Source organism: Neomonachus schauinslandi, chromosome 1 (genome assembly GCF_002201575.2).
Source record: "Neomonachus schauinslandi chromosome 1, ASM220157v2, whole genome shotgun sequence".
Classification (NCBI taxonomy): domain Eukaryota; kingdom Metazoa; phylum Chordata; class Mammalia; order Carnivora; family Phocidae; genus Neomonachus; species Neomonachus schauinslandi.
The window spans coordinates 24,891,314-24,904,614 of NC_058403.1; the positions used below are offsets into that span (position 1 = coordinate 24,891,314).

At 35.1% G+C, this 13,301-nt stretch overlaps 1 protein-coding gene across 1 annotated transcript in view; it reads left to right on the plus strand.

The window, feature by feature from the left end:
- Window positions 1-13,301, plus strand: part of TMPRSS15 (transmembrane serine protease 15) — a 113,328-nt gene that overhangs the window by 57,049 nt on the left and 42,978 nt on the right. The window contains exons 15-17 of the mRNA XM_021679286.1: window positions 1,425-1,514; window positions 3,102-3,227; window positions 5,818-5,958. Of these exons, the coding sequence (XP_021534961.1) occupies window positions 1,425-1,514; window positions 3,102-3,227; window positions 5,818-5,958 (357 nt within the window). The remainder of the gene's footprint in view (window positions 1-1,424; window positions 1,515-3,101; window positions 3,228-5,817; window positions 5,959-13,301) is intronic.

The following is a 13,301-nucleotide window of genomic DNA, read 5'->3' on the forward strand; positions in this document are numbered from 1 at the left end:
ACCGTGAGAGAGAGACCAGGCTCTACCACCTTACGGGACGAGATGGGACGGCAGCCCTACCATTGAACCACAACAAATGCCTCTCTCTGTCCAATTATATACATGATGAAGCCCAAATTTAAGATGCTTATTACGGACAAATTTGGAAAAAGCACATGAATTGAAAAGATCTACATAAGTGAGGCAGAAGCCATGTAAAGAGGGACCCAAGAAGAGGGTATGACTGAAGGCATTGTTGTAGGTGTAGAGACATTTAATTCTCTCTCTTATAATCTGATTTCTGTCTTACTTGGAGTAAACAATTTCAGCATTATCTGCCTTTAAATAGAAAAATATATACTTATCTCAGTTCCCTATGTTCTTACAATTAGGTTACTTTTATTCTTTTGATTTTAAACATAACATGTCAATATAAATAAGAATAGAATTAGGATCCTTTAAGTAGTTGATGAGTTTTTATATAACTTTAGAATTTTTTCGAGTAAGCAGGAAGATAATATACAATAGGTTAAAGATTTCATGAAGTTGGGGCGCCTGGGTGGCTCAGCCATTAAACGTCTGCCTTCGGCTCAGGTCATGATCCCAGAGTCCTGGGCTCCCTGCTCCGCGGGAAGTCTGCTTCTCCCTCTCCCACTCCCCCTGCTTGTGTTCCTGCTCTCACTATCTCCCTCTGTCAAAAAAAAAAAATTTTTTAAAAAAAAAGGATTTCATGAAGTTAATCTGCCAACTTAAATCATCTTAGTTTTAACTGGAATTTTGTCTAATAAATTTTTTCCCAACCTGACTCCTGGACAATGTTAAATAACAGACCAGTCTTGAGCAATTATTTAGCAAGAGGAGTTTCAGTTTGTCTCCTTTCTTAACAGTAAGACATCTCAATATACAAGATGATGGAGCTCCCTCTCTACTGAAAAAAAAAGGGGGGGGGGGGAGTAGAAAAACAAAAAGAGAAAAACATAAGAAAGCAGAATGAGTGATTTACTCACCCTTCTCATAAGAGAATGTCAAATATAAGATTTTTTCCATTATCAAGATTCATTATTTCTGTAGCAGGGACTTGGTACCTTATTTCATAAAGCCTATGTATAAAAGATGCTCAGCAAATTTATTCTTGCCCAAATAATTTTGGGAAATGCTGCATACGATTACACCTTCTTGGAGATTCAAAGAACTTAACAGTATTTAAGGTTTTGAGAAGTTCTTCTCAAAAAAGAAGTAAAGAGACCTGTTAACCGGCAGTTTTCCCTTACTTAAGTTGCAAGGTTTTCTTTTACACAAACTATAAATTCCATCTGTCAAAACCAGTATTCCAAGAAATATAATTGGGAATTTGCTGGCATATAATATTATCTCTCATATTATCTCTCTGAAATAAGCATTGTGTTTCTAATGATTTTTCATTGTTTTCCTTTTCTCCTTTTCAGCGGACTGTGGAGGACCTTTTGAACTATGGGAGCCAAATACAACATTCACTTCCATGAATTTTCCAAACAGCTACCCTAATCAGGCTTTCTGTGAGTCATTTTCTCCCCAGGCCATGAAAAACAGATGTATATGTCAAGGCTAGATTCCCCCCTTTGACACAGCAAAGTGGATTATAAATCTGCCAAACCTGAGTACACCTACTGTCTAGGAGATTGCATAATATAACAACAGCAACTGTAATAATTACTAACTTATTTAGCATTTATTTCATGCTAGACACTGTGTTAGTGCTTATTATATTATTTCAGTTCAATTCTAACAATAATTCTTTGAAGCAGGTGCTATTATTATAATTCTCAAATTTAAAAATTGAACAAAACCAGAGTGTGAAAGTACTTTACTCCAGGTACTGCTCCCTTAATGACTCTTCTTGATTGTACGTACAATGTCTATACTATAGATAACAAGTTTGCAATTCCATAAAGTCAGCGGAAAGTATAAAAAGTAAAGGGTTAATTGTGACATCCACACCCTTTGTAAATAGAGATTAGTGTTAATAAATCCTGCAGCTAGAGTAATGTAGTTAGAGTCTCAGTATAAAAGATGAAATAGGGGCGCCTGTGTGGCTCAGTCAGTTAAGTGTCCGACTCTTGATTTTGACTCAGGTCATGATCACAGGGTCATGAGATTGAGCCTCATGTCAGGCTCCGCACTCAGTGGGGAGTCTGCTTGAGGATTCTCTCTCATATTCTCTCTGCCCCTCCCCCCCGCTTGCACACTCTCTCTCTCTCTTTCTCTCTCTAAAACAAATAAATAAATCTTTTTTAAAAAGATGAAATAATGAGGATTTACTAAAAAATCTTAAGTCTGAGAGAATAGTTTGATAAAACTGCACAGAGCCTATCTCTTGGTCAATATTCCTAACTGGAGGAACAGTACAGCCTAGAAATCGTGTTAAAAATGCCAATTCCCCAGCCCAGCCTACAAATATTCCACTTCAGTAGGTCTGGGAAACAGACTTGTTCCTCCCATGGCTGCACCTAAGATAGCAACACCAATCTAAATGGGGAAATCTACCAGTGAAAAAAATGCCTTAATGACAGTGAAAAATGTGTTGTTAGAAAATGTCAACTTTTCTTTCTTCAAATGACCCAGAGATAAGGAAGTAACACTTTCATAGGAGAATAGAACCACAATTCCAGGGACTTATCTGATCCAAAAAAATAAACAGCCATGAATCTCATTTGACTTGTATAGGGAACCAGAGATTACCATCTCTATTTCACATTGAAGACATCTTTTAAACATATCATTTGTACAACGTAATGATCTAAACATTCTGGAAGTCAGTGGGATATTAAAAGAACAATTTAAAGAAATTTATTAAATTTATTGATTTATTAAGTAAATATTTATTGGGCCCTTTATTTTTTAGGCTCTGAAATGAGAAAAGAAGAAACAAACAAAACACAGTCTAGATGAAGATGTAGATAAGTTGTCAGGCTTTACAAATGCCCAAGCTATTGCAACAGTAAGGGAAAAGCCAGGATGCCATGGACGGACGTGAGAGTTCATATGAAAATTTAGAGAAATTTGAAATTCTCAAGAGAGTGAAGCTTTTGAGGGAAATCAAAAGAAGCGTGTTCTAAACTGCACTGTCATGTATTACTTTTAAGGTGTTTGGAATTTAAATGCACAAGAGGGAAAGAATATACAACTTCATTTCCAAGAATTCGACTTAGAAAATATTGCAGATGTAGTGGAAATCAGAGATGGTAGAGGAGACGATTCTTTGCTCTTAGGTAAGTCTGCAATTTAAATACTGTGAAAGTTGTATGGCTCAAGACATTGGATTGATGGAGAGAGCATTTCCCAATAACTGTAATCACTCTTTTACAACTAGCAAAATGAAATTACAACAGAATAACATGTCAAATTTTATGTGGAGCTTCCAAAATGAGAGTATTTGCAATAACAGAGTAATATTCTTCTTGAGCATTCTTTTTTTTTTAAAGATTTTATTTATTTATTTGACAGAGAGAGACACAGCGAGAGAGAGAACACAAGCAGGGGGAGTGGGAGAGGGAGAAGCAGGCTTCCCGCCGAGCAGGGAGCCCGATGTGGGACTCGATCCCAGGATTCTGGGATCATGACCTGAGCCAAAGGCAGACGCTTAACGACTGAGCCACCCAGGCGCCCCTACTTGAGCATTCTTGGCAAACCAGAATTAATATTTTTGCGTGAATAGTTCCTTTTTTTTTAAGATTTTATTTATTTATTTGAGAGAGAGAATGAGATAGAGAGAGAGAGCATGAGAGGGGGGAGGGTCAGAGGGAGAAGCAGACTCCCTGCTGAGCAGGGAGCCCGATGCGGGACTCGATCCTGGGACTCCAGGATCATGACCTGAGCCGAAGGCAGTCGCTTAACCAACTGAGCCACCCAGGCACCCCACGTGAATAGTTTCTACCAGCTATATTAATTTACTACAGTAAGCATTACACCTTGGAGACTAAGAGCTAAAAGACATATATTATTCAATTTAATATGCATTATGTGTACATCATTTTCCAAAAATAGCTATTAAATCCAGTTTTGTTTCACTTCAAACTAAAGGAACAAATTGTGTTTTTATGCAAAAATTTTTTATGATTTTTTATTTACATTTCATTATTACTCTGATTGTCTGTGTCTCTAGCACCAGCTGCTTCTATATAAGTATCTGAGAATGATTCAAATATTGACAAAAGTTGATTTTTCCCTATCTTTTACTGATTAATAATTTTTAAAAAATAAACATGGGGGGAAAAGTGTACTATTCTAGAGGAAATTCTTGTATGTAGGTCATAAAATATATGGTAACATAATAAAAATCTATCAATCTAATGTAATAGCTAATATCCTATTTAACTACTACCAGTTTTTAAGACAGTGTCTCTTGATAAATAATACATTAAATTATGAAAATGCTTATAGGGTCAACTGAAGTGCATGAAACAACACACTTCACAAGTAAAACTGTTTTATCAAACTGTGCTTTGGACTCATATTAATCATTTCCTGCAAAATCTGGCCAGGTAGCAATGCAATCAGGATGCAATCTCATGAACATGGCAACCAATGGTGGAAGACCAGAGGGAGCTTTCTATAGCAGTACAGGGACAGGGTGGGGGAGAGGGTTCCCAGTGATATAATCCATCACTGCTTATACAAGTTTCTTCAGCAAAATCCCGCAAAGTTCTGAAGTTCAGGCTTCCTAGAAGAGGATTTTGAGAGCCACCCACAGAAGACATCAACAATGAAAATCTCAGTGGGGCTGGGAGGCTAGTGCTAATAAGAACTGAGGAAATTCAAATTTGATTTTTATATACATAGTTATGAACACATTTTGAGTTGTTCTCCCATTTTTAGTTTATATTGTCCTAATGAAAATTTCAGTGTTCTCATGATCTAAGAAGAATTCATTTTCATCATTTCACCTCTTAATATTTACATCAATCATTGAAAAGTAAATAAGAATTCCAGAGGATCTCAGAATCATAGTTTTGAAATTATAGGCAAGAAGTTCTTTAGAAACATAATCACTTTCAGGGATTCTAATATATAAAATATCTAATAATATGATGGGTGCCTAGGCGGCTCAGTCAGTTAAGCATCCAACTCTTGATTTGAGCTCAGGTCATGATCTCAAGGTTGTGAGATCGAGCCCTGCACTGGGCTCTGCATTGGACGTGGAGCCTGCTTAAGAGTCTCTCCCTCTACCCCTCCCCCGCTCCCTCTCTAAATGTATGTGTGTGTGTGTGTGTGTGTGTGTAAGAACATATTTTCTAATTAGCCTAAGCCTTTATTGTGTAGTAGAGAATATTTCATTATTTATGAAACCCCCAAAGCCCAGGACTTAGTGGAAAACATTTTGAAAACCACCACTTAGGTTTGTATTATCTATCTCTAATTAATCCAATGCTTCAGCTTAGGTTAATGATTCAACTCACAAAAAATATCAAATAAATTTGGACAAAAATTTACTAAGGGGAGCTATAATCTCCATTGTTTTATAAAGGTATCTAAAAGCAGTCATAAAATCATTTTTTTCCTGGGAATAACATGAGTTTTGAAGAGTAGTGGTGCTAAGCCATTATGAGGAATTCATCATTAACTTACAGAGCCACAGAAACCTCAAACCATACTGGAAAAGATCAATAGAGAAGTTGGCTTTCCTAGAAGCAGTGTCCAAAATCTAAAAGGAAGTACACAATTATGCAAGTGTGGTCACTTCCAGAGCAGCCATGCTGCATGTTGCATCCCTTTAGAGGATGGAACTGAAAGAACAGGTATATATTTTCCTCTAGATTCAAAGAACCATTTCAGTGATTATCTTGTTTTCATTTGGGACAGCTGTGTACACGGGACCTGGCCCAGTGAAGGACGTGTTCTCAACCACCAGTAGAATGACTGTGCTTTTCATCACTGACAAGCTGTTGGCAAAAGGGGGATTTAAAGCAAACTTCACTACTGGCTACTACTTGGGGATTCCAGGTATGTGCACTTGGGATTACCCGTTGCATTGTAACTTTTGGAGCAGAACGATAAAAGCATATAGTACTTCAAAGCCTATTACAACTTCAGTGACTGCATTCGAATATTCTCATTCTTTGTCATCTTATCAGAGATTTTCTTCCCTCCTTTACATCTGTATAACCACTGGCCTAAGTCAGTTCAAAGCAGGAATCCACATCATTTTCAGCAGGTTTACTTGCTCTTCTATGGGGTGTAAAGTTGTCAATTTTGTTCACTTAAGAGGGCCATTTTAAATATTAAAAAGCGGGTTATTTGGTGCTATGAAGAAGGAGGACGATATGTCAAGTTCCATTTGCCAAAAGCATTTTCAGAGAACAGCAGGGAGTCAGGAAAGTGAGCTGTTTGGATTCCAACAACATCCAATTAAAAAATTAACATCATTAATTTCTTAAAGACACCCAGTATAGAACTGCTGCCATGAAGGGTGAAGGAATTTGATGCTGGTACTCCTGGCATGAACAACCTTCTTACCCTATATTTTTTATTATACCATAACATAATCAGCAGGAAAAAAAATTGCCTGCCTGCTCATCACGGATATATCTGTATCTCTATACATGTAGATAGAGGATATGATATAACTCTTTGCATTTGACAATCTACAGAGAATTTGTGATCACTTGGACAATGATTTTTCTTATACTACTGCCCCTCCCTTGGTTCTCTCTTGGTACAAATATGTCAGGAAGACAGCACACATGTCACTTCCTTTATCTGTCTTTCCTTTCCCTAGAAGACTGTGGTCAGTTTGTCCTCGACTAGAATATCTAGGAAAGTGGTAGGGTCAAAGCATTGATCTTCATCTGGCCTGTTATCTCATCTCAGATCCAGCTGTACAAATATCTGTTCCTCCACTCACAACTAGCCTATACTTTTGACTCTATCTCTCAAAGTTGTATGCTTTCCTTCCGCTTTACTGCAAAGTTGATCTGTATCTTGTCTAGCCTCTGGCCATGAAAATAAACCACAACAAGTATTATGCAACCTACTTAGGTAGAATTAAGTGGTAGCCCAATCAGCTAACCTGCCCTTCTGGATTTCGTGATTAGTTTTAGAAACAGCTACTTGTGACTTCTAAGCAATAGTGACATGTATCAATCAAAATATTCAATTAGTGAAAGAAGCAAAAAAAATATTAAGAACTATGATCAATATATAGTATAAAAAATAGGAATAAAGTCTTCGAGATCTACTGAAAATTAGATTTTATCTTAAAATACAGTACATAAAAAAGGAGAAAATATAGAAAATGGCATGATTTAAAATTATTTTTACTTTATAAATTAAAACTATTTATTTTAAAATCATATTTATAATTATTTTTCAAAGGAGTAAAAAAATATAGTGACATGAAAGTAGCAGATGGTATATATTTATGTAAGTATGTGTTTATAAATATATATTTGTATGAATATATAATATACATATTTACTGTATATGTAGTTAGGAACTAACTTAGGAAAGAACATATTACTGCTTTGAGAAATATTAATCAAGACAATTTTAAGACTATCATTTTGTTTTGCTTTTGTTTGTTTTCAGTTTCAAGTTTTCATTTAAATTCCAGTTAACATACAGTGTAATATTAGTTTCAGGTGTACAATTCATTGATTCATCCCTTACATATAACACCCAGTGCTCATCACAAATGCCGCCCTTAATTCCCATCACCCATCTAGCCCATCTCCCACTCATCTCCCTCCATCACCCCTCAGTTTGGTCTCTATCCCTAAGAGTCTCTATGGTTTGCTTCCCTCTCTCCCCTTTTCTCCCCCTCCCATATGTTCATCTGTTTTGTTTCTTAAATTCTGCATATGAGTGAAATCATGCGGTATTTGTTTTTGTCTGACTCACTTATTTCACTTCGCATAATATTCTCTAGCTCCATGCACATCATTGCAAATGGCAAGATTTCATTCTTTTTTATGGCTGAGTAATATTCCATTACACACACACACACACATACATATATATATACACAAATACCACAACTTCTTTATCCATTCATCAGTCAATGGACATTTGTGCCTGATGTTTATAGAAGCCTTATCAACAATAGCCAAATTATGGAAAGAGACTATCATTTTTGAATCAAGCTACTGATTCTGTTTCTTGAAAATTTTGTTGCTACTGATTATACTATGATATCCATATTTGTCTGCCAATATTTTATTCCAGTTTTTTCTCTTTGTGGTGTACCTATTATTTTAATTTTAATTTCATTCAACATTTGATTTAACTTAAGTTAATCATTTCGTTTTCTGATGATACCTTTAAAATGTAGATCAGTAATGGACATGGATGAGAAAAATCTGATATATAATATTTAGTTCTTCTAAGATAAAAAAGACTTTGGTTGTGTATTGTTGATAAAACCTAATTGGTTCTTACAGTTACATAGAAAGTAAGTGATATAATAAAGAATTTTAGTTGATAATAGAAGACACAAAATGGCTTCAGCATTATTTTTATACCTAATATTATGACTTTTAATTTTTTATTAAAAATTAATATTTAACTTTAGCTTCTAATACCTTGCTGAACACCTGCCCCCCCAAAAATGATATTACAAATCAGTTGCCCCTGAAGATATTTGGAAAACCGTGGCCATTTTTAGGCAGAGGAATCTCCTGCTGAAACTCTACCACAACCAAATTATTCTTTCTGATTTGATTAGAGGTCTTTGTTAATGGCATAAAAGGCACAGTTTTTTTGGTTGATAGCATACCTAGTCAAACACTCTGGCACCAAAATATCCACATTTCTACAAAAATTGCTGCACAAAAGCATGATCAAGAATGCAAAAACAATAGATAAAGAGATGGAAAAATGTGAGAATCTGCAATGGGCATGAAGGAAAAAAAACACCAAGCCTCAATTTGAAAATAATAAGCATTCCCAAATGAAAAGAACCAGTCAAAACTAACAGTGAAAGGTATAAAGGGGGGAAAATTATATATATTTTCTGGATCTGATTAAATGCCTAAAAATCACAATGTCTTACTGCTGTCTATAAAAAATTAATAAGGAATAATCAGTGTTATAAAATTTCTTATTTAAATTTTTAAATTTTAAGAGGAAAATTTTTTGACGAATTCCTAAACAGAATAAATATAATAGTTTTCCAAATGTGTTAAAAATCAGATCAGCTTTGGGGAACCTGGGTCACTTAGTAGGTTAAACATCTGACTCTTGTTTCTGATCAGGTCATGATCTCAGGATGATGGGATCCAGCCCGGTGTTGGGCTCCACACTTAGCAGGGAATCTGCTGGAGATTCTCTCTCTCCCTCCCCCAACTTTCTCTCTCAAATAAATAAATAAATCTTTTAAAAATCAGATCAGCTTTATATATTACTGATTTCATGATGAATACTTAAAGACAACATAGTGATATTTCTAAGATTTTGTGGAGAATTAAATGTATGGGCACCAATATCATCTATATGGCATCTGTCATCTATTATTTGAATACAAAAGAATTAATTCTTCAAAGTATCTTAAAGCAGTGTAAGAAAATACCTAATACCTACCTGCTGGAAAAGAGGACTTCCCAAATTTTTTCCAAGAATGATGTCATGAAAAGGGCTTTTGAAAAAAGTATTATATATTTTTTTAAATCATTATATTGTACATCTGAAACTAATATAACAATCTATGTTAACTATACAGGAATTAAAATTAAAAAATTAAAAAACAATCTGAATTTTTTAAAAAAGGAGAACTGAATAGTTTTTTTCCAAAAAAGATATAGAAATGACCAAAAAGTACATGAGAAGATGCTCGACATCACTCATCATCAGGGCAATGCAAATCCAAAACACAATGAGATATCAACTCATGCCTGTTAAAATGGCTATTGTTGAAAAGACAAGTAATAAATAAGAAGTGTTGGTGAGGATGTGGGGTAAAGGGAACCCTTGTATACTATTGATCGGAAGGCAAACTGGTACAGCCACGATGGAAAACATTATGAAGGTTTCACAAAATTTAAAATTAGAACTACCATATAATCCAGCAATCCCATTTCTGGGTGTGAATCCAGAAGAAATGAAATCAGAATCTCGAAGAGATATCTGTACTTCCATGTTCATTGCAGTGTTATTTACGATAGCCAAGATATAGAAACAACTTCAATGACAATCTACAGATAAATGGATAAAGGTGATGAGGTATATTATAGTCAATGGAATACTATTCATCCATGAGAAAGAAGGAAATCCTGTCATTTGCGACAACATGGATAAACCTTGAGGCCATTAGGCTAAGGGAAATAAGTCAGAGGAAGACAAATACTACATAATATCACGTAGGTGGAATCTAAAAAAGCCGAACTCTTAGAAATGGAAAGAAAATACATACATACATACATACATACATACATAAATACATAAATAAATAAAAATAAGAAAAAAGTATATTAGTAAAGAAATGAAGATGAATTATAAAACCAACTGAACTAATGAGATAAAAAACTAACTCTAACTAGGCAAATGGATTTTTTTTCATAAATCCAAACAATTGGAATAATTATTGGTCATCCTACCATCTGCAAAAGAGAAACCATTTTGACACAAAATTTTAGAGAAATGTAGGTCTTTTTTTTTTAAAAGATTTTATTTATTTATTTGAGAGAGAGAGAATGAGGGACAGAGAGCATGAGAGGGGGTAGGGTCAGAGGGAGAAGCAGACTCCCTGCTGAGCAGGGAGCCCGATGCGGGACTCGATCCCGGGACTCCAGGATCATGACCTAAGCCGAAGGCAGTCGTTTAACCAACTGAGCCACCCAGGCGCCCCGAAATGTAGGTCTTTTTAAAAAAACTTAAATGAGAACAAAGGAAAGAGGTGGAAAGAATAGATCACAAAAAGGAATACAACAATAAATCTCTTCCAACAAAAATATTACAGTTTCTGGTTTTTAGTAGATTTTTATGAGATAAATACAACACCAAGGATTTTGAAAAAGCAATTCTATTCAAGGTAAAAGCCTAAGAGCACAATCTATTACTTCTAACATGAAATAGATCCCAAGTTTTTGGTGTAGGGGTTGTTCATATTTGTTTACCCATTTGCTAGATTGCAATTACTGTGATTTTGTTATTAAAGAAATAAATCGTTTAGAGAGAATTCCTGATTGAACCTAGAATGGAGGCTTCCATGACCATCATTATGTGGTGAATACTCTGGGAATGTGGTTTCCCAACCCTCCTGGACACGGGACAGATGCTGCTGTGGAGTAGAAAATTGAGTGAATGAGTCATCATCAGCACAATCTTCTCCCAGCAGGATTTTTACACCAAAAGACTGAAAAGCAATTATAGAAACAGGGAATTGGCAGTGGAAGATAATCAAGCTGGTAATGGAAAGAGAGATTGAGCACACTTATCTGTTTATATGGTGTCCTGCTTCGAGGATCATTTTAGAAAGAAATATAAAAGGGATATCACAAATTTTCAGCATTTATGTACTTCATTTATCTTCTGTGATATTTTAAGGGCACCTCCCAATGCATTCAACTGAAATATAAAACAATTGTATAGCATATTTTTGTATCTCCTTTCCTTATCCTATTTTTAGCATTTCCTTGTAAATTAAACTAGAGCATATGAAATATAGATTTATTAAGATCTGTCTCCCATAAATGTCCCCTCATTGCTCTTTTCTGATACTCAGAGTCTTAATTTGGAATTCAATTGTGCTTATCAGGCAACTGTGGAAGTGGCAGCTGATTACATTTAGGGGTTTAGAGCCCTCCCCAGATTGTGTGGCATGTGCCTTAGAGATCAATTCAGTGCCATTTAAAGCCAAGCATATGTTGACTAAATGAGGCAGGGCTACTGGAGACTTCATAAAAAGAAGATGGGAAAATTCAATTCTTAGCAATATTTCTTCTTCCCTCTCTCACTATGAGCATAAAATGATCAGAAGTAAGATTTCAGAGGCCACAGAGAGCTACACTTTTGGGTTAAAGACTTCTTAATGAAGCTGAACTGCTCTATGTTGCAAAGAATCAGAATCCAGTTCATGCATGTAGGAAAATTTTGGATGCGTTTATTCACACTTTCTTCAGAATTTATCATTTCTACTCAGGTCAGGAACAAGAGATCATTTTGCCCCCTTCAGCATTTTTTCGTTGAATGCATCTATTTTACAGAAGCAAGTTATTTTCTTTTCTAGATTCGTAGGGTATGACCTCAACAGCTTCAGGCCACAGCACAAAAATAAATTACAATCTTCAGATCTTTATATATGTATTCACTCATACTTTCATTCAAAAATTTAAATTTCCATTCAGCAAGTATGTGCTTTACTAAATAAATATAGCCTGATGACACTAGTAAAAGAGTAAAATTATCAACTAACTTATCTATGATTAAATTCTTGGCATTGAGAACTCATTTTTACATAATGATTTTAACAAGCTAGGAAAACAAAGTAATGAGATAATTTAAAAATAACTCATGGTGACTAATATTCTCTATTAAGATATTTAATCATGGATATGTAATTAGGCTGTCAACTTTTTAAATAAATATAATATATATCAAAGTATAGATTTAAAATAGAATATACAGATACAAACACATGCATACCTAGTTTTAAGCTTTCTTGCTTTTTAAAGGAAAATTAATAGTGGAGAGATAAAATATAAAGTCAGTTAAAATATTAATGCTTACCTGTAGAATATGAAATTGTCTTCACCCATTTATCATCTCACTAATCTGGTTAAAAACTATGTGTTTGTGAAACAAATTGATAGTTACATTTACAAGAACATCCCTAACAATATTATAGTTGATATATGTAACCTACTTCTCTCATTGGGGTAAAGATTTGTAGAAACAACCAGACCAACCATGTCTTCCTTAAAATATTTTTTTTATTAATGTGACTTAGATTTGGGTTGCAAAGCATAGAATATTCCAAAGTTAAAAATAAAGTACAAACAGCTCCAGTTATTGTTTTAAGAGACCCAGAGGAAAAGATTAAGCATGCTTTCTTGTTGTTTAGATGGTTATCTGAGGGGAACATAGTACAACTGGAACATGGAAGTAAGAATGTTAACTTAAAATATCAGTGAAAGGAATGCTTTCTAAGTGTTACTCTTTTTGCTGTTAAGAATATTGTTCATGGGACGCCTGGGTGGCTTAGTCGGTTAAGCGTCTGCCTTCAGCTCAGGTCATGATCCCAGAGTCCTGGGATCGAGTCCTGTATCGGGCTCCTTGCTCGGCGGGGAGCCTGTTTCTCCCTCTGCCTGCCACTTCCCCTGCTTGTGCACTGTTTCTCTCTCTCACTCTGACAA